The following is a 25,405-nucleotide window of genomic DNA, read 5'->3' on the forward strand; positions in this document are numbered from 1 at the left end:
CTGAGTTGGGTTAGATGAGAATTAACGAGCCCTGGCCTGATCGACAACCCCTGTATGAGAATTTCAACCCCTTTCTCCGAGATCGCTAATAAGCATAGTTCAATCACTATAACCGTTCGGGTCCCTTCATCGTGAGTGGTGAGAATCAGAACCATTGCTCATTTCCAGCTTCAGTCCAGAATTCGTCAACGTCATGGCAGACGCGCCACTGATAAACCCAATCTCGGTGAGTCTGTAGAAAACTGAATTGATCCATAGACAATTGCGCGCGCAGTTTGCACAATGGCTGACCATCCCAGTGCAAAAGGTGCAGGGTTAAAAAGGTCGGTGCTGTTGTGTTCTCGATCAAACTCCACTAACGCGACAAGATCCGTTGTGACCGCCGCTTGCCCGGATGTAACAGGTGCCAGGAGCAAGATACTGAATGTGTCTATGTTCGTCGGGTACCCAGGAAACCCGTCACGACTACCGGGGACCGTGTAGGGTGAGTGGTGGGCTTTGACTTGGCAAACACGTAAGTTGACGTGTCAGATCGATTGAGGCGACCTTGGACACGATTCTACAGCGACTAGATCGAATTGAACAAAACTGCCGTTGTCAGAACCTTCAAAGGCCATTGGATGACTCGCCCGAGTTTGATGCCTCCCCGGAAGACGCATTTCAGAATCAATTCGAACCAGACCTTGCTATTGACGCCGGTACTAGTGTCGAATCGGATCCTCCATTTCCAGTCGTCCCTTTGACTTCTGTGTCTGGCGCTAACGTTGCCTCTGAGCACTCAGAATCGTCATCTACTGCGCCAGATCCAAATGCACCGTTACCTGTCCTTCGGAACGCCGTCGAAGAAGTCCAACGGCGTGTAGCTGAACGCCATAACTCTCCCAGTGCAACTGCGGAGGAACCCATTGAGCCGACATTAGCAAAGTCATGGATACAAAGTGAGTGATTGCTTAATTCAAACGAAGATGCACTACTAACCCTGTTGCTCTCAGGTTACTTCGCCCACTTATCAGAAGACCTTTTCCCAGCCTTGTTAAACGTTCAGCTTATACGGCTCATGCCTGATATCATCGGGCTGCCCAATGTCCATCTCGATGCAGCCATTATCGTTGTTTATTATTGCATTTTATACCATGGCTGCTTTCTCCGTCGCCAGTTCACGTCGGTTTCTGACAACGCAAAAACCATGAGCAAGCTATATCATCGCTGTTTGGACGCAGCCTCAGCCTGGGAGCCACAAGCGACGGGTACAACTACGGACTTTATTGCTGCCTTCTTTATGGTAGTATTGGCTTTCAGTTGGTGTGTATTATCGCTAATCCAAGGTTGCCAGGTGCGAGTAGCCGCCGAGCGTTTTGACATCGAGCTGAGCTGGAACATGTTCAAACTCGGATGTCAATATGCCGAGAAAATCGAACTTCACCGTCTTGATAACGACCCCAGCTCACACTCGACAAACTTGGACAAGTCTGTACTGAATGCAAGCCGAAAAGGCTTCTGGGAGCTGGTTACCATGGATGTGTATTTTCGTCTGATTCACAACAAACCACCCGCTATAATGGCTTGCCGACCGGATGCCAAGGTCAACCTCCCATGGCTTGCTGAGCCTGGATCGCAAGCAGGGGAAGAAACGACAACAACAATCCGGTTCTTGATCGACTCTCGACGGACGTTCGTTCTCCTAGACTTTTTACAGTTATTGGAGGATTCTGAAGGCAGACCTGACCCGGAGCTCGTCTCGAAAACCGAGGCGCTTTGCCGTGACATTGAGGCATTGTACGAACAATGGGGAATTGTGAGAAGCCCAACCCCAAGAGTCCTCAATCTTATAAAGCTAACGCGGTGAGAATAGGACGACTGGGTTAGGAAAATGATAGACTCTGACGGTCAGCTATGGACGATTGCTGGTGTTGCTTTGGAAGGATACACTAGTATTATCTTCATGCTCCGTCGCGCTCTCAGTATCCATTCGGGCATTCCAGAGAACCAGGCCCTTGGTCCTGAGGTTGTCAGTCACCCATTGGTGCTCAACGCATCACGGCATATCCTCGAGATAGTAGCCCTTCTTCTGGTGGCTTTTCCCTCCATGGGTACTGTTGCTGTCACATTTGTTGTCCTCCAAGCGCACATACCGCTTGCATGCTTGGCTACTTACCTGCTGCATCCGGCGGCCTCTCACGATTGCGAAACAGACATTGTCTTGCTTGAGCATGTGGCCGAGGCAATGAGAGAAATATCAAGGGATGTAGAGGAGCTGGTGCCTTTAACAGCAGCCACGGAGGAGCTGAAGACCAATGTGAGAAACACAGCAGGTGACAATGTGGCGAGATAATTACACTCTCTGTTGAAAAAACCCCAGGAGTTGATGACATAAACATACACATGGATTAAAAGCATCTGCAAGAGTCCTATTGTTCTAAACCCTTTCCTCGCTATGCCATAGTAGATCTACAATGCTACCGCGCCTTAATAGCAGCTCTTGATACATATGCGGTATCCTTCAGCCATCACTCTTTTTCATCCCTTCCCACCTCTCAAAATTCCCAGCTTCGAGCCCAAAGAGATCCAATAACCGCCCGACCATCTGATCCAAGATATCATCAACCGAACTCGGTTTCGTGTAGAAACCGACCACAGGTGGCGCGATGATGGCCCCCGCGCGCGTAACCTCCATCATATTCCTCAAGTGAATCTCACTAAGTGGCGTCTCTCTAACCGACAAGACGACCCTTCGCCGCTCCTTCAGGCACACATCAGCGGCACGCGTGATGAGATCGTCGCAGATGCCCGCGTTTATGGCGGCCAGTGTTTTAACAGAGCATGGGGCGACAATCATGCCGTCGACACGGTACGAACCGCTTGCTATCGGCGCTGCTAGGTCGCATGAGTTGTAGGCGTGATCTGCGAGAGCACGAACGGCAGCTGGTGTGTAGTCGGTCTCGTATTTGATGGTCTCAGCTGCCCATTTGCTGATAATGAGATGGGTTTCGACGTTAAGGCGGCGAAGGATCGAGAGGATGTGAATGCCTATGGCGGCCCCGGTTGCGCCAGTTATGGCCACTATAATCCTCTTTCTGGTGATCTCTCCCATTTTTGTTGACAGTTTAAAGTTTATAAGGATGAAGATGCAAAGATGTGACGCTCAGAGATATGCGATCGATGTTCCAGTTGAGGGTGAGTTAAAGGTAGAAGGATGATCGATGTGGATTTAAAACTGTGGTGAATCTGAACAAGGAAAGGAAGACCTCAATCGTAGTCTAATATAGAGACAGCCTCAGGGCGGAAGCTGCATGGGCCTGCGGTTCTCGGGAGGCGACTTCGGGGCCCTCGGTGAGCTCGGAGTGGCTCCCGTATTGAAGTGGCCCGAGATGTACCCACCCCGAGCCTCGGAGGGCTCGGCAGGCTCGGAGGCCTCGGGGCATCGCTCCACCGCAGAACCCTAGACATTACACAAAGAGGGCTGGGACTAACTGGCTTAAGGACTATAAGAAGCACCTGGGAACTGTCTTGGTGATTGCTTCTACCCCGATCATCAGCACCCTTACCCACACATCTGCAAATATCAACACCTATTCTCACAACATGTCTTCTCAAGATCTCCCACACATGAACTTCCGAGCCTACGTCGAGGCTCTCGATTCTGACGGCGATCTTGTACCAATCAACCAAGAATGCGACCCCCATCTTGAAGTTGGCGCCATCATACGCAAAGTTGTTGAGAACGACGAAAGGGCCCCCCTGTTCAACAAACTCAAAGGCCAGGACAACAATGGCCTCTGGAGAATCCTCGGCGCTCCCAACTCGCTCCGCTCTGACCCTAAGCAGCGTTTTGGGCGACTCGCTCGACACCTTGGCCTTCCTGTGACTTCGTCTATGAAGGAGATCTTGGATAAGATGATCGCGGCCAAGACTGCTGCCCCTATCCCGCCTGTCGTTGTCGAGACCGGGCCCTGCAAGGAGTTCCGCCTCACGCCGGACCAGTTTGATCTTACTCGACTTCCCGCGCCATTGCTGCATCAGTCCGACGGTGGCAAGTACATACAGACCTATGGCATGCACATTGTTCAGTCGCCAGACGGCAAGTGGACCAACTGGTCCATCGCCCGCGCAATGGTCTACGACCGGAACCATCTCGTCGGCCTCGTCATCAAGCCGCAGCACATCTGGCAGATGCACCAGATGTGGAAGAAGGAGGGCCGCGACATGCCCTGGGCGTTGGCCTTTGGCGTGCCTCCAGCTGCCATCATGGCGTCCAGCATGCCACTGCCTGATGGACTCTCCGAGGCTGAGTACATTGGTTCGTTGGTCGGATCTCCACTTGAGGTGGTCAAGTGCGAGAGCAACGGGCTTTACGTACCTGCAAGTTCCGAGATTGTCTTTGAGGGTACATGTTCGATTACAGAGACTGGCCTTGAGGGCCCCTTTGGAGAGATGCATGGGTAAGGAAAGTCCTGCCAACCTAGACAAGCTTTTGACGCTAAATCTTATTCCAGTTATGTCTTTCCTGGCGACTCCCACCCGTGGCCTAAGTATACGGTTGATCTCATCACTCATCGTAAGGATGCCATCCTCCCAGTCTCAAACTGCGGCCGACTGACGGATGAGACTGTAAGTAACCAATAGCTACCTACTGTGCGACCAGCTACTGACCTTGACTAGCATACCATGATCGGTCCGCTTGCAGCTGCAGAGATCGGTTTTCGCCTCAAGTCAGAGGGCCTCCCTATTAAAGAAGCATTCTCTCCGTTCGAGTCGCAAGTGACGTGGGTCGCTCTACAAGTTGACACTCAAAAGCTACGGGAACTACATACCAACCCCGAGGACTTTTGCCGCAAGGTGGGAGACATCGTCTTCCGTCATAAAGTCGGATATACAATTCATCGTCTGGTCCTCGTCGGCGATGACATTGACGTGTACAATTTCAAGGACGTCATCTGGGCATTCTGCACGCGCTGCCGTCCTGGAATGGATGAGTACCACTTTGAGGATGTGTCTGGGTTTCCCCTGATTCCCTATATGTCTCACGGCAATGGTGCCCCTGATAAGGGCGGGAAGGTTGTTTCGGATTGTCTTCTACCCGTTGAGTATACCACGGGAAGAGATTGGGAGGCAGCCGACTTTGAGAACTCGTTTCCTGAGGATATCAAGGAGAGAGTTACTAATCGGTGGGAGGCGATGGGCTTCGGCCCGTCCAAGTAGATGCTGATATAGTTCTCACGTGAGACTAGTGATATGGGTTTATTATTTCTACAACCAGTCTATAGAGGAGTTGAATAGAGTCATGTTTCTGCTAAAGTACCTAAGCTGGGCCCTGCTGGAGCCTGGTCAGACATTATGAAGTTATACGCGTCCAGAGGAGAGAATGCGTCAAAGTCAAAGGTACGAAGCCAATCGTCCATACCTAGCATGCTGAAGAATAGATCAGTGACATTACTCTCTCGACAAAGCTATTAAACCGACCTGGAATCTTGAAAGTCAAACATGCCCTCCTGAAATGTCACATCATCCCCTTCGTAATTTGTAGAAGGTGCTTCTCCTACTTGGCCTGTGGGGGCGAGTTCTCCCGTCCTAGCCTCTTGCAACACTTTGAGAGCTTTTAGAGCCTTCCTATGTGCCGTGGAAAAGCGACCGGCGTCTTCGTCGACCTCGGACAAGCTCTTGACTAGCTGAGCCTGTATCTCTCCAAAGTCCTCGGAATCGTCAAGGTGCCTCGTAAAGGCTAACAATAACGCAGAAGAGAGCCCGTTGTGAACAAAAGCCCATGACCGGGTGGCAAGGTTACTTAGAGACCGTAGACGAATGAATGCGAGCACACTCTTCTTGAGTGCACTTTGGAACCTGCTTAACCACATTGCGGAATCATCTGTACCTAGGTTTTGCCTGACCTGCCGGGAAAGGACCGGGCGGCATAGGGTAGATAGAGTAAAATTCCGGTGCAGTTCTAGGCTATAGTGCTCTTGAATATCTCGTATGGAGGAGCAATGCTGTCGATCTTTTAGATGCGGGGATAACGAGTCCTTCAGGGCGTCGAAATTGTCGAGGAGCTTGCCCACACTTGATAATGGACAAGATTGGTCCCGGCTTCGAGTGTGCGTGAGTGTTAGATGACAGAGCCAGTTCATTGCCTGCCGGTAATTCAGAGCCACCTCTTGCCCCAGAGGGAGAAGATCTGATGTCAAATCCATCTCGTGCGATGCTGGAGGCCGATCAAAGGCTAAAGAGAGGAGAGCATCTTGCCAAACTATAGCCAATCTGTGATGGCAAATCAGATTCCAGAACTCGAAACAAGCGGAATGCTGTAGGTCTTACCGGAGGTGCTGCGCCTCAGAAGAAGAGAGCCCGAAGCCATCATAAGCTGAGGCATGTTGATGAAGGCCCAAAGAAAGTGCGAGTCTGATGGTAGTCCCACCAAGTACCCAAGCACCCCGTGGGTTCATGTCGTTCTGCAGTACATGGCCAAGGATTATGAGAGCCTGGAGCAGCCTCTTTGAAGGATTCCAGAGGTAGTCAAACGCACCAAGGTGGCTCAATGCATGTTTCACTATGTATCCTGATGAGATATCAAGCTAAGCAAGGTGGGCCGACGAATACTAACAGTGTTTTTGGGACTTTTTGAGTCTGGTTGATGGTGCGAGGTCTGAGAATTGCGCTCCTGCAGCAAGGATGGCATGGAGTAGACAAAGGAGATGGCTGTCGCTCTGTCTTTGTGCAGAGTCCTGATTTATCAGTGAGCAAATCATTCTTTCCACCTCGTCAATGTCGTCCAGCACAAGTTGAGACGGATGCACTCGATGCCGGTACGTGTTAAAGAGCTGAATCATCTCCTGGTCTTCAGGAAGTGATGGGCCAGGATGAGAAACTTGGGAAAGGTCCCTCAGTTGAGAACTAGTGTCCATACCCAGTAGGGGAAATATGCCCGTCTCAAACGCTTCCCGACGTTGGGAATCAGACTGAGGCTGGATGCTCTCCCGTCGAGCTACAGCGATGATGGAGTTGCCGCCGAGCAATGATGGGGTGCTAGCGTTGACAGTCGACTGGGACGTCTCCACGGAACCGACCTGGTCAAGGAGTGGTCCATCCTCGCCTTGTCGGTGACTCCGGCGCTTGGGGGAGCGAAGGCCAGCCTCGGGTTCAGGGTAAAGACAGAGGTCAGCATGGCCTCGCTTGCGGCATGTCTGGCAAGGCTGTTGGTGATCACAGCGTACTTTTCTCTCCCGGCATGGGAGACATGCCTTGCGACTATGAGCCAAGCTTCTTTCTCGAAGGATTCTTCTAAGGTTTGACGGAGGGGTTGCGGTTGAGTTTGCAGATTCTGGCGCGGGCTCGGGCGGGAGGCTCGGATGGCTCGGAGTGCGAGGCATTAGTCTCAGCGATAGCGATGGTCGGTCTGCCGTGAGACAAGTATGCTTTGAGTCTGTGAGCTAGTTAACGTATAGTATATTACGGTTGGACCAGAGAATAGGGGTCGCCTGATGATAATTCTCTGTTCATTTGTTTATGACGGGAAATGGCAATCGAAGCATGAAGAAATATTGAGGGATGACGATCGTCGGAAAGTTCGGGGCTAAGGGCGCCAGATCCACATTCTTGGGGGGACTCCAAGGTAGTAAACATTCCTCTGAAGCGACATTAAGGAGAAAAGGCTGGGAGGCGGGTTGGAGTGTTTCTGCTGCCGAAAAAATGTTAGAGCCTGAGAGTCTATTCGAGATCTAGGCCTTTCTAATGATACATGTTCAGTCAGCTAGAAATCAATCCAACCCTACATCAAAATTCACTATGTCAGCTTCTATCAGGGGACCTTATCTAAAACAACCATTCTTTTGGTTGTTCAGTCAACGGTACCTATCACGCAATGACCAATCCTTCCAGTTTCTCCCCCTCCACCCATCCGTGGACAACCTCCTGGAAACTGAGGATACCTTCACCCCAGTAAGACCTCTTGGCCATTTCATGTTCCTCCTCTTCAGGGAGGCTGCCTTGCGACTGAACTATACCTTCACCAGTCAGGTATCCCGGGGTGCAGGTGGGAAAGGCAGAAAACCATCGGGCTCGCTTGGCAATCTCATCGGACCACGCATCCTCAGAGCTCTTCTGAACTTCCACTCTTGCTCTGTCTGGGTCCTCTGCTCGGATGAGAGTTTCCTTAACGACGTGTGCAATTAGTCGTGTGAGGAGGTTATAGAAGCTATGCGCGTTCTGAGACACGGTGCTCCCGTTACCAGAGGCAAAGAACAGGTTTGGAAATCCCTCCGTCATGGCGCCGTAAAGGGTACCATAGTCTGGCCCATCCCACTTTTCCTTGAGCAGTCTATTACCACGTCCCGTCAGAGTCGCATTGAGTGCTGACGAAGGACAGGAATCGACGAGTCCAACAGTGTAGCCTGTCGCAAGGACGAGGACATCAAGTTCATGTTCCCGGCCGTTGGCCATGACGCCATTGGGAGTGTACGCCTCAACACCCTTACCATCTGTATCAACGAGTGTAACGTTGGGCTCGTTGAAGAGGGAGAGGTACTCGGGGTGGAAGGTTGGACGCTTGCAGAAGCCAGAGTACCAGGCCTTGAGCTTCTCGGCCGTCGATGGGTTCTTGACCAGAGCGTCAACGCGCGACCGCATCTCCTCGGTCCATGGATAGTCCCGGTTGAGCATGTCCTTGATGTGATTCTCTTCCTCCTGCTTAGTGACGATTTTGCCCGCGTGGCCAGCCATGGCAGTCATTCCCACCATTTTAGTCCAGCCATCTTGGATCTTGTCCTCAGCATCTTCCTTTGCTGTGAACATGGCGTCCAAGCTGGCAATGCGCTCATACTGCCAACCGGGTTTGTTCGCCACCTTGGACCAGTCCTCAACTGTCGTCTCCTTCTGGGGCTGCGGCCCAACGTATGAGGGCGTTCGCTGGAAGATGGAGAGCTCCTTTGCCCACTTGGCCAGATATGGGGCAACTTGGACAGCTGTAGCTCCAGTTCCAATGATGCCAACTCGTTTGCCTTGAAAATTGGTCATGTCTGGATTTTCTTGAGAACCGCCGCTCTTGGACCAGTCCCAGCGCCCAGTGTGCATCAGGACCTTATCTGACCCAGACTGAAAAACATCAAGCCCGTTCAGCTTCGGAGCGTGAGGGCACATCTGAATACCTCCAGCTAGAAGCAAGAACTGCGACCGAACAGTCATCTTTTCTGGCTCTTGATCAGGTCCCAGCTTGTGGAGCATCGTCACGACCCAACGCCTTGCCTTGTCATCCCACTTCTGATCAGTGACGGTGGAGCAGAACTGTCCTTGGAGGTCCCATGTGTGAGCGATTCGTTCAAGCTGCTCACGAATCTCGTAGCCGTTGGAACTTGTCCTCTGTGTCAGCTTGGGGCCGTCTTAGGCAAAGATCGTACTTACTATCTCAGCTTGGGCATGTAGCCAGTCTCCTCCAACAAGGGCATGTAACAGTATCCTTCAATGTCACAGGCGACACCTGGATAGCGGTTCCAGTACCAAGTTCCTCCAAAGCCGCCCGCCTTGTCTACCAGGACAATGTCTTTACTGCTAATTCCAGCCTTGGTCACCAAATGATGAGCAGTCATCAGGCCCAACATGCCGGCTCCTGCGATGAGAAACTTGACCTCGGCGCCATCTTTGAGAGGGAAACCCTTGGAAGTAAGCGCCTCGTAGTCGACATATGGGTCCTTGTCCATGCTGGCGAGTGTCGGGTCCCGAAAGTCGACGAACTGAGTGACTTGGTCGGGACGAAGTCGCTTCTCTCGCTCGGCGGCATATTTCTCGATCAAGTGCTCAGGGATGACCATTTTGGCGTTTGAGTGTGATAATAGAAGAAAATAGGAGAAAAGGATCGATCTAAGCTGAAGTATTTGTATTTGACTCTTCTAAGATGCAATCACAAGCTGGTATCGCTGTCTACTTATACTGAGGCTACTATTGTAACGACCCGAGCGTGATCCTCTCTGTCTATTACAGACTTCCGAACTTTTCCTACGAGGCATACAGATTTCTCAAATGCCGGAGACAAGATTAGATGTCACGGTGTTTCGGAGCAGAGATATGTCCGTGCCTGCTTCGACTCCTATCCTCGCCCCTGTTGCACATCCACTCGAGACTGTCCTTGTTAGCACTCGCGTCCGGACTTTGCCAAGACTCCATTTCCTGCTTGGTGGGGCAGTCTAATGCAAGCTGCTTACGCTAGGCCAAGAATCCCTGTTGTTAGTGCCACCACTCATCAACGACTCGTGGTGCGGAGTTTGCATATACCTCTTACGGTGAACACGTCGTTGAATCCAAGAAGGGTAAATTTCCCCGGTAGCTCGTGTTTCATTTGACTTGTGAGATCCAATATGCTTCCCCTGAAAAGTGTTCCATCCTGCATAAATGCATGTGGCTGGGGCTGGCAAACATGGTCTTCTGACTCTGATCCCATCGGGGACCTGGCTTCAACTATAATAAACAACACATTAGCTGGCAAACATACGAAGTGGTTAAGCACAGGCGCGAATCACTACGATTGATGCAGAATCGTTTGGAAGGAGGAAATTTATTGAGCCAATCGACTTCCGACTTGTGCTACGATAATTCTCTACCTTGCTACCATCATCCCGAAACACCCCCTCCCATTCGTCGTTCCGTATTCCCCACCTCCAGCAAACGATATCTTCATTTGCCGGTCCAGGCCTTGGCGATAACATCCTCTGCAGACGTGAGGGGAATCTCGGGGAACATTTTGCTGAGTCTACGATCGTCATCAGGCAGGACACACGCCCCAGAAATGATCATCCGGCACACCCCCGCCAGCAGGGCCTTAAACTCGCCCTCGTTGAACTCTTCCCAGGGGGACAGAAGCGTCACGTCTCCCTTAGCCAGCTTTTCGGCAGAGTCGTAGGTCACGTCAATCTTGGAGCCTGTATGACCATGTCAGGAGGAGTTGGAGGGTTAAACACTCTGGATACATACCGCGGACCTCCTTGACACTGGTGATAACCTCATTAAGAGAGATGTCCGAACCAGACAAGAAGGCAACTGGGGGCCACTGTTCTTCCGCATCCAGGAGTCGAACGATCATACGGGCGAGATCTTCACTGTATGTAACAGTGAATTTGTCCTCACCAGTGCCAGGGACCACAGCTTTTCCGTTCTCCACGTCGAGGAAGAACGGGAACGGCTTCAGGTTACTCTTGATATGAGGCATGCCCCAGTAGTCCGAGAAAAAGCCGATCGAGATACGGATGTACTCGAGGTTCGTCTTCTTCAGTGCTCGGGCATTGGGGACCCAGCCGCCAATTCCAGGTCCCGAGTTGGCGTCACTATCGTCTCATGTGAGCATTCGAATTCTGGATTGGTATTGATACATACTCTTCGTCAAGCGGCGAAACAAACTCGCTCGGAATAAAGCGTCGAGTAGTCTGACACTGGTCAGCGGCAGCAATGAGGTTGAGCTGCGACTGGCTGCCAGCGTCGGTCTCGAGGTTAATGGTAGAAATCACTGTGTCGATTGCATAATCTTGCAGGATGGTGACAAGCGAGTTGACATCTGCATAGTTGACCTCGAGAAATGTCGGAGATCCGGGGAGGGGCTCGGTTGGAGTCTAGCCAAGATTCAGTCGAGCCTTCATCTGATGGAGACGTCTGTTTACCTTGCGGCCGAGGACGAAGACTTTGTGGTGGGAACCATGATGCTGCAGATGCTCTAGTACACTCTTACCAATGCCTCCAGTGCCTCCGGCAACAGCGACGATAGCCATATTGACGTGTATTGCGTGGGTTATTGAGTGAATTGATACTTTGTGCTCTGTGGTATAGCGTATGTGTGCAGACTAGCTATCTAGTCTTTACAACAGGAGTCTTCCGATATTTATAGCGCGAGCCTTGACCGTGTGAACTTGCACAGCTAATCAGTCGGCGGATTTCTATTTCGTACTGCGGAGTTACACGGCGGAGTTGATGTGTGTGTGTTGGCCCACGGGTTACAAAGCAGGAGCTTGATGATCTACCGAGTCAGACCGATCGGACCAACATTACGAAAACAGGGGGTGGGGGGAGCGAGAGCGGGAGCGAGTTGGGAGCTTTGGTTACATGAAGTCAAGCCACGTCACTAGCCTTCGATAGCCCGGACCTACGGTCGTTTCGGGCCCTGTGTTGGACGTTTGTTTATAAAGTCCGCCCGCGGGTCTTCCGGGTACCGTGGCTGTGCAGGTATTTATGCATGGTCCTGAACCTCGATCCAAGGCTTGAAATCACGGTGTTTAGTTCTGCTTAACAATCCATAATCCTGTCCGGTTGATCATGCAAGGATTCTGACAGTCTCACCAATACCTCACATCCCTTGAACCCACCTCTCTTCTTTTCGTGTTGAAACATCACTACCCAATTGAGCATGACGACTCGCCCCCAAAATATTATGGTGCGTAGCCTCGATGGATTCATTGCGGCCAAGGATACCCATCGACTGGTTCATCGAAGATACTGATGTCGACTTTGAGGCTCTCTCCGAATAGTATGAGCCAACAATCATGGGTCACAAAAACTACGAGCTCATACAAAAAGGGGTTGCCTGGGTACATATCTTCGCTGTGAAAAGGAGGTCAAGTCAGTATCAAGAAGCTTTACTCGAGCACCTTTAGGGCCAAGTATCATGTTGTCTGATAGGATTACAAATAAGGGGATTTAATTAAATAGAAGCAGATATAGAGGTATGGGTTGCAATGTTTAAGTGTGGTTGAGTGAGAGGGTTGTGCCGTTGTTTACATGAGAGAAAAGGGACCTCGCTGGTTATATAAGAGACATAGGGTGGTAGAATAATATTGCGAACAGAAAACAAGGATAGACGTCTCTTACTCGTTGGAGTTTGATCTGGGGGGCTCTCAAAGCAATTGGGATTGGCAAAAGTAGAATGCAAGAAATGGAAAGTATATACCACAGTGTCTGATCTGGTTCTTCTGTCTACTCTGTAGTGAGGAGTATTGCCAGGGGGTCAAACATGTGACATAATATAACCTATATAATCCGAAGCTCAAATCGTATTGTTGCCACCTCTCACACCGTTTTGGGCATGACGACTCCTCTCGTAGGGAGAAGGGTAGGATGAGAATCGACTTCAGCTCCTATCGCCAACATCACAGCAACGAATAACGGATCCACACTTCGGGTTGGTGGCTGGGACCTTCAGGGTAGTGAAGCGCCAAGTCTTGCCACCATCTGGAGTCGACATCTTTCCACCAGTGGCACCGTGCTGCCAGCCTCCGGAACGGCTAAAAGTTGAGTCAGCCTGGCTCAGCGTGATGGAAACGTCTTCCCAGCCTTATCAATTATTAGTTATCATAATAGAATATTTGGACTGGTAATTAAGATTGGTATAAGACGTACTGTGGGTGGGAGCAGTGGCACAGGTGCCAGCTGCACACTCGATTGAGATGTAAAAGATTTCGCCATGCTGACCCTGGCCTGCAAGATGCTATTAGCCCGTAGCCTATGCCTGACTTGAGATGCGTACTGGTAGAGACACTGGACATTAGCTTGTCGTTGATGTAGATGTTCTGGTCCCACATCTGCGTCTGAGAGTTGAGCTTGTCTGCGATCAAATCAGTCAAGCTTCTGAGAGGCAGAGATAGATTCCACTAACAGTGCGTCTTGATACGTGATCCTGGAGCGGCCTTTACTGGCTTTCCGTTCTTGGGTTTAGAGCCTTGTTGCAATATTTTGTTAGTTTTAGACCCAAGTCACTTGACCACCATCATAGGGTGCTCACTCTGGTTGACAAGAGCATATGCAAAGTTGCACCACTGCTTTCCGAGGTTGGTGCAATATCCGAGACTCCCAACGTCAGCGACATGTCTATAGGGGTTTTCAGATCACAACATACCCCTGAGGAGCATTCTCTGTTACACCTTGGAGGAAAGAAGCCTGGTTCTCCATCATAATGGCACTCCACAGAGCGACATCTCCAGTGATGGGGTTAGGGACATCTCCAACAACAAGCGTAGCAGAAGCCTCCTGTATGTATGCATTGGGCTTGGCGTAGAGAGTAACTACATCGAGGTTGGCGATGGAATGTTGGATGAGGGCCGAAAGAGTGGCGAGAGCAGCAGTGGTCTTCATCGTGGCGGGCAGTTTGGTGCAATAGGGACGAGATAGAAGGTGAAAATTGCGACGTCTAATCGAGCGAGTAACGAACGAATCTACAAAAAACAACGTCCTGTATTAATAGAGGTTTGAATCGACCCCTGAGCGCCAGAGCAATTGAATGCACGGCCGTTGTTTCAGTGGCCTCGTGTTATTGTAAAAATAGGGCGCAGGTTGGTTAATTTAAATGAAACCGGCCATTCTGAAACTCCAACTTGTCCAAATCCACCAGTCACTGCCGGTAAATTCGACCATGGATTTCGTTCCCCGGCATTTGTCTGCCGTTAGCATTGCTAATGCTAACTCGCCAATCAAGGGAAAATATTCCTCCTCGGCCAGTGAGTATGGAATATCGTAAAGGATACGATAAATCGCTATACGAGCATTACTCCAAGCCACCGTATCTTTTGTAATCCTTGATACATAAAGGTTGTTTTCAGGGAGCCTTCAAAATGCTGGTGACCATCATGACCATTGCTCGAGAAGACGCCCACTACATGGGTCTTGACGGACCCCTTACATAAGATTCCGCTTTAGTCTTAGTACACATGCATCAAATCTCAATACATTTACCAAGCTATACTCCATCTTGCCCCTCTCCAGTACCTTGTAATCACGATTCCTTTGGAGAACCTGCATGACTGGCCATCTTAGACGGCAAACGCGTGACGAGTGCTCTCCTTTCGGATTTCTAGAACCAGTCCATCTAGGAAAGGCTGTGAGTAAAAGTGAGACGTATCCAGCTTAGCCGTCTTGGCCTTGATGAGACCAAGCTTTCCATGCTCCAAGTTCGGCGCCATCCCATCAATGGCATCAAGCGTAAAGCTATCAATGTCAAAGGGATCTTCGCGGATCATGCGTCTGCTCTGCAAGATCTCAACGATCTACGACTCTTCGGGGGTCAAGTGCTTCTTGATATCTTCAAGCTCCTTTGCCGTTGTGGCTTCGCCTTGTGCACCGACTCCGAGCTTCTTGAGTTTCTCGAAGAGGGCGTCCTTCTTCTCAGGAGGGACGTAGACAAAGGCTCGGAAGCAGAACTCGAGGACCTTGGAGACCTCGGTTCGAGACAACGTCTTTCTGGAATCAGCATCGACAGTTCCTTGTATGACTGCGTCATGTTAGCTGGCACCCATGTCATAGCTCTGAGAATCTTACTGGGTCGAAGCAGGTCAAAGGCTCTCTGGAAGCCTTCCTCGTCAATGTCTTAGAGCACTAGCTCATGTTGAGTGCGAATCTGCTTTGTAGCGCTACTCACGGCCAGGAAGAAGCGAGTGTAGCTTTCAATGGTCTTCTTGGAGTGCCAAGAACCAGCCTTCTCCTCGTCGTAATCGCCTCGAAGCGAAGACATAATAGTGACTGCCGCAGAGAGGCCACTAGTGATAGCCAGATGAACACCCGAGGAGAACAAGGAATCAATGAAGCATCCCGCGTCCCCGCAAATACGGGCATTGGGCAGATGGTACGTGGACGCAGTGTAAGAATACTCGGATGCCGACCTGATTTCAGAGACCAGCTCCGCGCCCTCGAGCAGTTCCTTGGTCTTGGGAGCCAATTCGAGGACCTTCTTGTAAAAGTCCAAGGTTGAGGGTCTGCCAGATGCCTGCCTCTTCTCAGTGGCTACCTTTTGACCCTGGACTATACCGACGGATCGGGTGCCATCGTGCAGCAGCATGAACCAGGCCCAACCACTAGCATCTGTTGATAGTTAGTCACCGTTCATACACAATTCTGATAGCCATACCCTCAAGACCCTCAAAGTACGGTGAGCCCTCCATGTGGGTTCCCACACCATACAACTTGTCACTCTTCCAGTAACCCCAGTTGGCGACGTTCTTGAAGTTGGGGTTGAATGTTCTGTTCTGCAGATACTTGGTGCTCAGAATTCCGCATCTTCCACTTGCATCGACGAGATACTCGAAGGAGACTGATCCAGAGCTTCCGTCTTTTCGAGTCCATGTCGCAGACACGGGGCGGCCAGGTTGATTAGCCTTGACGTTGCTTGCTGTCTGTTCAAACTGAACAGTGTCGACCTTGGTCTCGTCAAAGATATGAGCGCCACAGGCGCCGGCATGTCTGAATAGCAACTCATTCGGCTCTGATCGAAGCAGATTCCAGGCATATCCATCAGGGCCCCCTGCCGTGAGAAAGTCTGTGTCTAAAGGGAGGTCAGTCAGGTCTGCTGGCAGGGGGCAAAGGTTACTCACAGGCATCGGGCTGACCCTTGGCCAGTCGGAACACGGCCCCATTCTACGGGCACGTCAGCACATATCCCATCATTGTCTTTAAGATGCCCTTCATACCTTTTTGGAGAATCCGTGCGCATTGAACTCAGTCCCAGAGATCCAATTAACGTACAGCTCCAACATTACATCTTTAAGTCGCCGACTATCATGAATCAGTTCCGTCTCGTCCTGTGGTCTCAACGGTTGAACCAAACTACCTTGCCCCTTTGCTCCCGACCTCGGCGCCTCTTGACCCAGAGCCTTGGTACGACATCACAGCCGACATACAGTCCAAGATCATGCCAGGCATCACACACTGGTCCAGTCCCGGTTTTATGGCATTCTTCTGCTGCACAAGTAGCTACCCGTCCGCCATTGCCGAGATGTGGTCAATAGCCTTCAACGGCGCCTATTTTAACTGGGTCTGTAGCCCTGCTGTGACAGAGCTCGAAGTCATCGTCATGGATTGGCTGGCAAAGTTGATTGGGCTGCCTGAGTGCTTCCTTTCAAAGGGCCCGACGAATGGAGGAGGTGTGATTCACGGCTCAGCGAGCGAGTCTATCTTGATAGTCATGGTTGCTGCGCGGGACAGGTTTCTTGCCGCCAAGACGGCTCACTTGTCCGATGATGACCCTGATGCCAAAGAAGATAAGCTTTGGCGCCTACGAAGCCGCTTGGTCGTCCTTGGTAGCGCTGGAACTCATTATAGTACCAAAAAGGCCGCTCAGATCCTTGGTGTTTGGTTCATCGCCATTCCAGTCGACGAGGAAAAGGGATTTGCTATGCAGGCCAGTGACCTGACCCATGTCCTCGATGACATTGCGTCCCGTGGTCTGGAACCCTTCTTCATCACGGCTACTCTGGGTACCATCGAAGTCTATGCTGTCAATGACTTTCCTGGCATTGTCAACGTTCTCACACCTCGCATGAACACCCCCAATGAGATATGGATTCAAGTTGATGCGGCATATGCTGGCTCTGCTCTTGTACTCGACGAGAATAAGTCTCTCGCAGCCCCTTTCAAAAACTTCCACTCGTTCAACTTTAACCCCCAAAAGTGGCTTTTGTCAACGTTTGACTGCTCCGCTCTCTGGGTGCGCAACCGTTCACACCTCCTCAAGTCGTCCCTCTGCGTCAAGCCGCCATAGTTACACGATCAGTTATCGAATGATGATCGAATTGTCGATTATCGAGACTGGCAGATCCCCCTAGGTCGTCGTTTCAGGTCTCTCAAGCTTTTGTTTGTCATGCCTGCTTATGGCGTCCGAGGCTTGCAGGCCCATGTACGACAAGGGATCCTCCTGGGCGAGTCACTCGAGGCAAAACTACGTTCTCGACCAGATCTTTTTTCTATCACGACCCCTTCTCACTTTGGTCTGTTGAGATTACGCCTATGCGCTGGCGGCAATGAACAACTTAACAACAGCCGCACAGAGGCGCTTCGTGAAAGGATCAACAGTGGAAGCCAGTTCTTCCTGACTGGAACAACCGTTAATAGCGGGTTTGATATTCGAGTCTGCACTAGCGGTGCCTCGGCGAGTGAAGAACACATCAAAAAATTGTTTGACCTTTTGTGGGGGAGGCCGAGAGCATCATGAAGGAGGGAGAATTATTGCAACTGTAGAAAGACCTTACTTGTCGCGCCATAAACAGGAAATTTGACATCCCAACTTCAGAGTATAATATAGAACACCTCGTTTAAGATGAAGCTGAGAGTGCAGCAAGCATCATGGTGGGAAAGAGAGGAACGGAATAGCCGTGAGCTAGAGCAACAACTATCAGACTAGAAGGAGATTCATTTTTGCCCTCTTCACAATATCCAGCCAATTCACAAACAGCTCGCTTTGATCCCTCGACCTCCATATCAGCCGCAATATATTCACAGCCGTGCCCAGAGACCCCCACGGGAATACCAACCCTATTCTCCGGAACCTATCTAAGATCCAGGTCTGTTGATCCAAGGTTACAGCCTCAGCGCCAGCCACAAAAACCGGCCATAACGTGGAATGAAAATTAGGATCATCGTCAGAAATAGAGCTCAAGTGGAAAACCAGCTCTCGTCCAATACTATCTCGGAGGCCGCATGGTATCATGCTATGGATGGATGGGATGGCGCGGAGGATGTATAAGCAGACCGAAAGCTGATGAGCAGCCCCTGCATGTTTCCGGCACTGGATACTCATCGCCTGTCTTTCAACCGGTACGCGAGAGGTGTTGGCTGCCCAGCCAGACTCACCTCCCTCCCAGCTAATAAACCGCGCGGCAAATTACATGGTCAAACCAGCATTACCTAGTTGCTGCGCGGGGGCATTCAATTTTTCTTTTTCCCGCTTGTATCTGACTTTGGACCCTCGTTGTTGGTGATGCGCCCAGATTCGCTGCGGACCATCAGTGGATGGGGTTATGAAGCTACATCCCCGTAGTTTTGGTTTTAGCGTCTTGTAAGGGGGGTGGGGACATTTCTTGGCTTCCCCTTTTGGCAATAGGGCGTTTGCAAGTACCCACGAATCTGATGATGTACTCGCATCCCGCCACCATTTTAATAAATTCAATCCTTTTCTATACAGCTCTAGAACGAGATAAAGCGTCAGCTCTCGGCCCTTCTCAATTGACGCCGTTTTACTCCCACTTTCCCGTTAAAACCGAGTCTGAATGCGTCATACGCTGACTCAGTTGTGCTACGCTGCACCTCCAAAAGGCCTGGCTTACAGTTCCCTCAAGTGTCGACCGTCAAGATAGCCAGCAAAGTACATCTGACAATAGTGTCAGCTGTACTGAAGACATCGGATATTGAAGTATTTTTTGAGGGTTCGCCAGCCGCTCTGAGCGACTACGAGGTGTTCAATATTTTACCTGCAGTACGTTCTCTCTAAGCGCACGGCATCTCACGGAGACACTGTCGATATGGTGAGAGCTAAGTACCCCTTATTAGCTACTTTTGGGACCTTAGATCGGCTTTACCAGTCAACATGATGGATTGTTCTTGTCAAGGCGTTGTGTGGGGGACAACTAGAGTGAGAGAGGTTTCTCCAAACCTCCAGAGCTTCTTAAATAGCTACACTAGATTCAGTCGGTGATCAAGATAGTCAATTCAGCCTTCCCCGACTGTACTCAAGCCAGTCGGACCAACAAACGACCCGAATTCCTACCCGCACCGCGAATCACTTGTCGAGTGTAGACCTCATACTCAGATAAGAGCGAGCCATATCCAGGCGATCCCAATGTTCTTGGAGAGTGTAATCGGCAGTACGGATATACGGATATACGCCACACTGAAGTGAGTTCGCCAGGAACACACGAGCCAGTCTTGTGACCAGTTCGCACCTCGTTTAAGAGATGCTTAAACATCGATCACTAGAGCAGCTTGTCGATTTGCCGCTTCATCAGATAGATGGACGTGTTAGCGGGAATTCTCACGAGTGAGGTGCCCATTCTGACGCCGGATATACAAGGCGAATGTCATCTTTTCTTCCGTCTTCACAGTGGTGGCTATCACTAACGTCGCATTACTTGCACAGTCATTGCGGTGATTGCTTGGCCTAGAATGAGTCACCATCTGAATAGTGCTTATGCAGCCCCACTCAAAACTGCAACGTCGTGTTACGGTGAAAGAATTCTTCTCATTAAATATCATTTCATGACCACACTGCTTGTATCTTTGCAGCTGAAGCATACCATTACAATATTACGAACATGGCCGAGACCGTACCACAGGATAAACCGGCCGTGGTCTGCGTCTTGTAAGTCGGCTCTCCTCTTTCACTACAGTCTAGTCGCTGAATGATACAGTTGCGGCGCCGCAGCTGGCTACAACGAAATCCACCTCGAGGCCGCGCGCTCTTTGGCGCGTGAATTCCACAAGAACAATGTCCATCTTGTGTATGGCGGAGGCACGGTCGGGCTGATGGGCGAACTTGCCAAAACGCTTGTGTCGCTCTCTGGTCCCGAAGCCGTTCACGGCATCATCCCCAAAGCTCTGATCCGAGTCGAAGAAGGTTATCAGGACAAGGAGTCGGACTCGGGATCAAAGAAAGCTGAGCGAACCGTTCAAAATAACGGGGCCGAGTTTGGGCGTGTCACCGTCGTTCCCGACATGCATAGCCGCAAGCAGTTGATGGCGAAACAAGTCTTTGAGGGAGGCCTGGGATCGGGATTTATTGCTTTACCTGGTGGCTTTGGCACTATGGAAGAGGTGATGGAGATGACGACATGGAACCAGCTTGGAATTCACCATGTTGGTGTTCTCTTGTTGAACATCAACGGCTACTGGAACCATCTTGTTGCTTGGGTCGAGAATGCAGTTGACGAAGGGTTCCTTTCGAGTCAGAACGCCAGTATCCTGATACAAACGGATGATACGGCTGCTGCTCTGGAAAAGCTGCGGGCTTATCAGGTCAGCGGCGACAGATTGAAGCTGAGCTGGGGTGACGAGTAATCTACGCCGATCCCTTCATCAAGTTCCCAACTCCACTCTATTTAGTTTCATATTAATACCATGGCCATTATTACCAAGCAGCATGTGTCATCTTTCCCAATGCCTCTTCTCTATAGATCAAATAATCGGCATGCGTGTCGAGATTATATGGCCGAAGGGCTGATCTGAAAGACAATGTCATGACGCCTTTGATGAAAGCCAATGAATCTTGGTCTCTGTATATCATTAACAAGCCACTGACTATTTACAAAATCCCATTACAACATTCGTCAAACCTTCCGCCGTCAAAAATGACAGAAACAGGCACGCTGCCTGATACACCCAGAGGAGCTACCCGGGACCTAAGGCACTTTCATAAAAGCATGTAGGCCAACATGTTTCTTAGCTAAATCTCTGTCTTGTATAAGGTCAAATAATGATATTTGTCACCTCGGCCTCGTTCCGGTCTCTTCATAAACTAAAAAGTTGTGCCATTAACGTCGTTTGACGTTGATATGTTAACAGATAGTTACTGTGAGTCTCCGACACCATCATATCCAGACGACAATATTAACAAAGCCCTTGCGGCTTAGAAAGAACACAGACTGGCACTGATTAAGATTATCCCGAGGAAGAAAAAGGTAGATAAGGACAGAAGGTAAAATTAAGATCTTTAAATCCTCTTCAACGTGTCAAGACTCCCACGTTTTCACCCCGCTGCTAGAGCACTATCTTGGGCTCTGGCTAGCTTGGTGAGATAATGCTAGTACGGTATCACGTGCAAAGGTTACCACTTTCCAACTCTAGGTGCAAAACCTCTTGGGCGAGCGGCGCATCCTGCTCAAACACGGTATAGCGCCCCTTGTTCTCAGCCTTGTTTTCACTGCCGCGCACATCATAGCAGCTGAATCAGGGAACGTGGATGCCAAGATATTACTGGAACAGTGAATCCTTACCTGATTGGCTGGTCGAGATCGCCAGATATTCTGATGTCATTCCATTCTCCAGATCATCGCCTGGATTGCCCAAAACAGCACAAACGCAGCGCCGCTCAGCCTCCGCCATGATATCCCCAGATTCACTGCCTTGTCAGTGCCTCGTAGAATTATCCTTCGAGATCAATGCGATCGGATTATTCAACGAGACTAGTTGATCAATTACCGAGGTTGATGAATCCTGGCGCTCTAGCGAATTGGCATCCTGCATGATGATTCCATGGCTGTGCCTGGTCTGTAGCACATGGCCTCAGCTGGCGAAGTGAAATGAATATATATACTCGAGAATACGCATGTTCTATGGTTAACTCTCTCTGATATCCATCTACAAAATCATATCACCAACGGCTTGCCTTCATCATGCGGCGCTTCAACCCTCTTTTCTTCCTCTTCTCCTACCCCCTCGTTGGGGCCATGCCCAGTGCTCATCTCTCAACAAGAGACGTCGAAGGCCTAGACTGGAAGCCATGTGATATACCTTTTCCAGAGGCAGTCAAAAACGCTACCACGGTCCCAGTCGACTGCGCTACACTTGAAGTTCCTCTCGACTACACCAACCCCAAGTCGGACAAGAAGCTACAGTTGCAGCTTGTCAAGGTTAATGCAACAGAGAAGCTCGTCAAGGGCAGTGTCATCTTCAACCCTGGAGGCCCTGGGAGTAGTGGTGTTGAAGAGGTCACACAAAAAGGCCCGCTCTATGTCAAGTAAGTCACGCTCAGAGATCGCATACCTGACCCCTAACAATCGACCAGGACTCTCGGTGGCCACTTCAACGTAATTGGCTTTGATGCACGGTAATAATTGCTCTGAAGCATGATTGAATAGCCAAAACTGACAACTCTGCAGAGGCACAGGCCGAACCCTGCCCTTCATTTGTGATACTGGAAGCGCTGCCCCTGACACTCCTGAATCGACAAAGCTATCTCGCCGCGACAACAAGTACCCTCACCCCTACTCCGACGTACCCCCATCGTCACTGTACGATCTTCTCAAGTATCAGGTGTGGGAGCTCAGTGCAGAGTATGCCAAGATCTGTGTCGAGCCCAACAAGGAGAATGCCACCTTCTACGGAACAGCCTTCGTCGCCAGGGACATGCTGTCCATTGTTGATGCTCTCAAGGAAGACGGCCTCCTTAGGTTCTGGGGACGTTCTTATAGTACCATTTTGGGACAGACCTTTGCCGCCATGTTCCCTGATCGTGTTGGCCGTATGCTTCTCGACGCTGTGGTTATTCCCGACGAGTACTACTCTGGTACCTGGCTCAGCGCCCTTTCAGGAGTGGAATCGACTATCCTGCGCTTCTTTGAAGAATGTGTCGATGCCGGTGTTGATTATTGCCCTCTCGCCAACTTCACAGGCCCAGACACCACCGCCCAAAGCCTCATGGATGCTACAGTCGAGGTCTGGGATGAACTCGCCAAGGACCCAGTCTTGGTATCAAAGGACTTTCCAATCCCTTATCTCACACCTGGAAACGTCAGCGTGCTACTCGCCAGCAAAGCCCAGATCCACTCGGCACTCTATGAGCCAGCGGCCTTCACCGGCATGTTTCAGGTTCTCGTTCCTCTTCTGAACCGCAACTTCAGCATGTGGACCGACCCTGTGAAGCCAGAGACACCCGAGGAGCAAGAAGAGCCATGGAACATTTCCCTAGGCCCTAACTTTCACGCAATTGGGTGCTCGGATTCCGCCTTCAGGGCTGACTCGCCGGAGGATATGTACAACATTGTCGAGGGTCAGAATGCGCAGAGCTCATTCGGCGAGATTCTTGGCCCAAAGACATGGATGTGTGCTCGATGGCCCGTGTTTGCTGCTGAGAGATACGAGGGAGAGTGGCAAGGATTGAACACCAGCTTTCCACTTCTGTTTGCCAACGGCCAATGGGACCCAATCACGCCTCTCACTGGTGCCTGGAACGCTGCATCGAGGTTCAACGGAAGTAGAGTGCTAACCCATGAGGGCTTTGGTGTAAGTCATCTCATCTTATTTTGAGTTGAGTAAAAAGCTAATAGACTTAGCATGGTGTAATGAAGCAGCCGTCCGACTGCACCAACAAGGCGATTCGAGCATACTTCCAAGATGGTGCCCTGCCTGAGCTGGGCACCAAGTGCAAGCCCAATAAGAGTTCTTTTGAGCAATTTGCAATTGATCTGGAGAAGGGAATTGGGACCGCGCCATGGGGAAATGAGTAAAGCGTCATCTATGTACCATTGGCATGATTTGTACTATTATTCCATGACCGACTACGCATACACGTTTTAGTAGAGCACAAATTCTTGCGTATGATTATTAAGTAAAGCTAGACTTGAGAACCAGAAAACTCCTACATGGCCATGTCTACGGCAGTAAAACTACCGGATGTGAGTAAAAGTCACCATGCACAAAGTCCAACACTCTATCAGTGTTTATGAGAAGGAAATACTCTCCTCAACAAAATAGTACTCCCAAGCGCCATAATCCCGAACGCTCACTGCGCGCATGGCCCCTGCCACGGGCTAGGACCAGCCTCGCCATTGTACAACTGATAATCATATCCAGCAGCCGCCAAGGGCTGATCATCACTGCCCCCCGTACCAGCGTCGTCATGGGTATAGCCTCCAGCATCAGCAGCGCTGTACCCATATGGCTGGTAATATGCATGCTCGTAGACCCTAGGGTCGACACCTATGCTCTCCGTAATAGACGGGTCCTCTTGTCGGTACATCGCCTCCTGGCTTTGCTCGTCGCCTCGGCGTCCCTTGTGGTGTTTCCTTGAGCTTTTCTTGCTGGATGACGACTTCCTGCTCTGCCTTAAGCTTGAGCTGCGGGGCTCGGGCATGGGATAAATCCAGATCAAGAACTCCTTGTCTCCATCGGAAAGCTCAGTATTCATAGGGATCACTATCCCGCCTTGGGCATCTCCTCGTTCCACTGGGTAATGCATGATGGACTTGGGATCGTAAGCATTGCGTATTGTCGTGGAAGCCTTGTCCAGCTTGCGATAGTTGTGTGTGACTTTTTGAGCATCCCATCCCCTCCTGCCCTGAACTATTCTATAGTTCCACTTGATCGGACAGTCGGGATGAGCATGCTCATGCTCCATGCCTAGAGCGTGGCCAAACTCATGCAAGACATCAGACTGCCTGTGCTTTCGCCGATCCTCCGCGCTTCGCTGGTCGTTGTGATGCATGTTCAACGTCATAGTCGATTCATATGGGTGTAGCTCAGCGTCATTGCCAATACACGAGCTCGAGACACCGTGAGAGATGAATGAAACGCGGATGTCGGAGGCTCTGGGGTCGTCATCCTCGAGGAAGACGAATCTGATCCGCATACGAAGGGTGTTGTAGTGCTCCTCGATGAGAGACTTGACCTTGTCCTTGTCGGATGAATGACCGTTCAGGAAGCATACATAGAGGAAGGACTTGTCCTCGGGCCATAAGCGATGATTCAAGCCAGCCGCGTTTGCCCATCCCCCGGTAGCAGTGTCTGGGCCGATATCATCGTTGTCGTTAGGGCGCCCGTCATATTCAGCGTTACCACCAGTCCAGGACGAGCCTGGATCTGGCTGCTGATAGCCATGGCCGGAGGGGTACTGATCAGTGTAACCTGAAGACATGCCTGCAACCTTCAGGCGACAATAGGGCATTGAAAAAGATTACCTTGGAAGGCAGGAGTA

At 50.6% G+C, this 25,405-nt stretch overlaps 11 protein-coding genes across 11 annotated transcripts; 5 read left to right on the forward strand and 6 right to left on the reverse strand.

Moving 5' to 3' along the window:
- Positions 1 to 282: 282 nt before the first annotated feature.
- MRS44_015095 (uncharacterized protein) lies at positions 283 to 2,332 on the forward strand (the record flags this gene model as incomplete). The annotated part of the gene is made up of 5 exons (XM_065619068.1): positions 283 to 323; positions 404 to 484; positions 532 to 938; positions 993 to 1,795; positions 1,853 to 2,332. 5 exons carry the CDS (start codon positions 283 to 285, stop codon positions 2,330 to 2,332), a joined length of 1,812 nt encoding a protein of 603 aa, XP_065475140.1.
- A 168-nt stretch (positions 2,333 to 2,500) lies between these two features.
- MRS44_015096 (uncharacterized protein) lies at positions 2,501 to 3,091 on the reverse strand (the record flags this gene model as incomplete). The annotated part of the gene is made up of 1 exon (XM_046282642.2): positions 2,501 to 3,091. One exon carries the CDS (start codon positions 3,089 to 3,091, stop codon positions 2,501 to 2,503), a length of 591 nt encoding a protein of 196 aa, XP_046126037.1.
- A 491-nt stretch (positions 3,092 to 3,582) lies between these two features.
- MRS44_015097 (uncharacterized protein) lies at positions 3,583 to 5,199 on the forward strand (the record flags this gene model as incomplete). Its single annotated transcript, XM_065619069.1, has 3 exons — positions 3,583 to 4,439; positions 4,494 to 4,608; positions 4,660 to 5,199. The coding sequence occupies 3 exons, from the start codon at positions 3,583 to 3,585 to the stop codon at positions 5,197 to 5,199; spliced, it is 1,512 nt and encodes a 503-aa protein (XP_065475141.1).
- Positions 5,200 to 5,279: 80 nt separating this feature from the next.
- MRS44_015098 (uncharacterized protein) lies at positions 5,280 to 9,794 on the reverse strand (the record flags this gene model as incomplete). The annotated part of the gene is made up of 8 exons (XM_065619070.1): positions 5,280 to 5,409; positions 5,461 to 6,252; positions 6,310 to 6,541; positions 6,596 to 6,698; positions 6,750 to 7,184; positions 7,285 to 7,421; positions 7,920 to 9,337; positions 9,388 to 9,794. 8 exons carry the CDS (start codon positions 9,792 to 9,794, stop codon positions 5,280 to 5,282), a joined length of 3,654 nt encoding a protein of 1,217 aa, XP_065475142.1.
- An 859-nt stretch (positions 9,795 to 10,653) lies between these two features.
- Positions 10,654 to 11,738, reverse strand: MRS44_015099 (uncharacterized protein; the record flags this gene model as incomplete). Its single annotated transcript, XM_065619071.1, has 4 exons — positions 10,654 to 10,898; positions 10,951 to 11,300; positions 11,350 to 11,582; positions 11,631 to 11,738. The coding sequence occupies 4 exons, from the start codon at positions 11,736 to 11,738 to the stop codon at positions 10,654 to 10,656; spliced, it is 936 nt and encodes a 311-aa protein (XP_065475143.1).
- Positions 11,739 to 13,090: 1,352 nt separating this feature from the next.
- On the reverse strand, positions 13,091 to 14,091 carry MRS44_015100 (uncharacterized protein; the record flags this gene model as incomplete). The annotated part of the gene is made up of 6 exons (XM_065619072.1): positions 13,091 to 13,284; positions 13,360 to 13,437; positions 13,487 to 13,564; positions 13,616 to 13,678; positions 13,742 to 13,806; positions 13,856 to 14,091. 6 exons carry the CDS (start codon positions 14,089 to 14,091, stop codon positions 13,091 to 13,093), a joined length of 714 nt encoding a protein of 237 aa, XP_065475144.1.
- Positions 14,092 to 14,765: 674 nt separating this feature from the next.
- MRS44_015101 (uncharacterized protein) lies at positions 14,766 to 16,611 on the reverse strand (the record flags this gene model as incomplete). Its single annotated transcript, XM_046282646.2, has 8 exons — positions 14,766 to 14,940; positions 15,004 to 15,223; positions 15,271 to 15,307; positions 15,371 to 15,810; positions 15,857 to 16,270; positions 16,320 to 16,362; positions 16,416 to 16,500; positions 16,556 to 16,611. 8 exons carry the CDS (start codon positions 16,609 to 16,611, stop codon positions 14,766 to 14,768), a joined length of 1,470 nt encoding a protein of 489 aa, XP_046126043.2.
- Positions 16,612 to 16,636: 25 nt separating this feature from the next.
- On the forward strand, positions 16,637 to 17,485 carry MRS44_015102 (uncharacterized protein; the record flags this gene model as incomplete). Its single annotated transcript, XM_046281643.1, has 1 exon — positions 16,637 to 17,485. One exon carries the CDS (start codon positions 16,637 to 16,639, stop codon positions 17,483 to 17,485), a length of 849 nt encoding a protein of 282 aa, XP_046126044.1.
- A 2,545-nt stretch (positions 17,486 to 20,030) lies between these two features.
- On the forward strand, positions 20,031 to 20,772 carry MRS44_015103 (uncharacterized protein; the record flags this gene model as incomplete). Its single annotated transcript, XM_046272332.2, has 2 exons — positions 20,031 to 20,077; positions 20,127 to 20,772. 2 exons carry the CDS (start codon positions 20,031 to 20,033, stop codon positions 20,770 to 20,772), a joined length of 693 nt encoding a protein of 230 aa, XP_046126045.1.
- A 1,334-nt stretch (positions 20,773 to 22,106) lies between these two features.
- MRS44_015104 (uncharacterized protein) lies at positions 22,107 to 23,939 on the forward strand (the record flags this gene model as incomplete). The annotated part of the gene is made up of 4 exons (XM_065619073.1): positions 22,107 to 22,450; positions 22,499 to 22,540; positions 22,593 to 23,715; positions 23,766 to 23,939. The coding sequence occupies 4 exons, from the start codon at positions 22,107 to 22,109 to the stop codon at positions 23,937 to 23,939; spliced, it is 1,683 nt and encodes a 560-aa protein (XP_065475145.1).
- A 275-nt stretch (positions 23,940 to 24,214) lies between these two features.
- Positions 24,215 to 25,345, reverse strand: MRS44_015105 (uncharacterized protein; the record flags this gene model as incomplete). The annotated part of the gene is made up of 1 exon (XM_046277556.2): positions 24,215 to 25,345. One exon carries the CDS (start codon positions 25,343 to 25,345, stop codon positions 24,215 to 24,217), a length of 1,131 nt encoding a protein of 376 aa, XP_046126047.2.
- Between the last annotated feature and the right edge of the window lie 60 nt (positions 25,346 to 25,405).

The sequence above is a fragment of the Fusarium solani genome, assembly GCF_023522795.1.
Source record: "Fusarium solani strain SB1 chromosome Unknown bctg00000011, whole genome shotgun sequence".
Lineage (NCBI taxonomy): Eukaryota > Fungi > Ascomycota > Sordariomycetes > Hypocreales > Nectriaceae > Fusarium > Fusarium solani.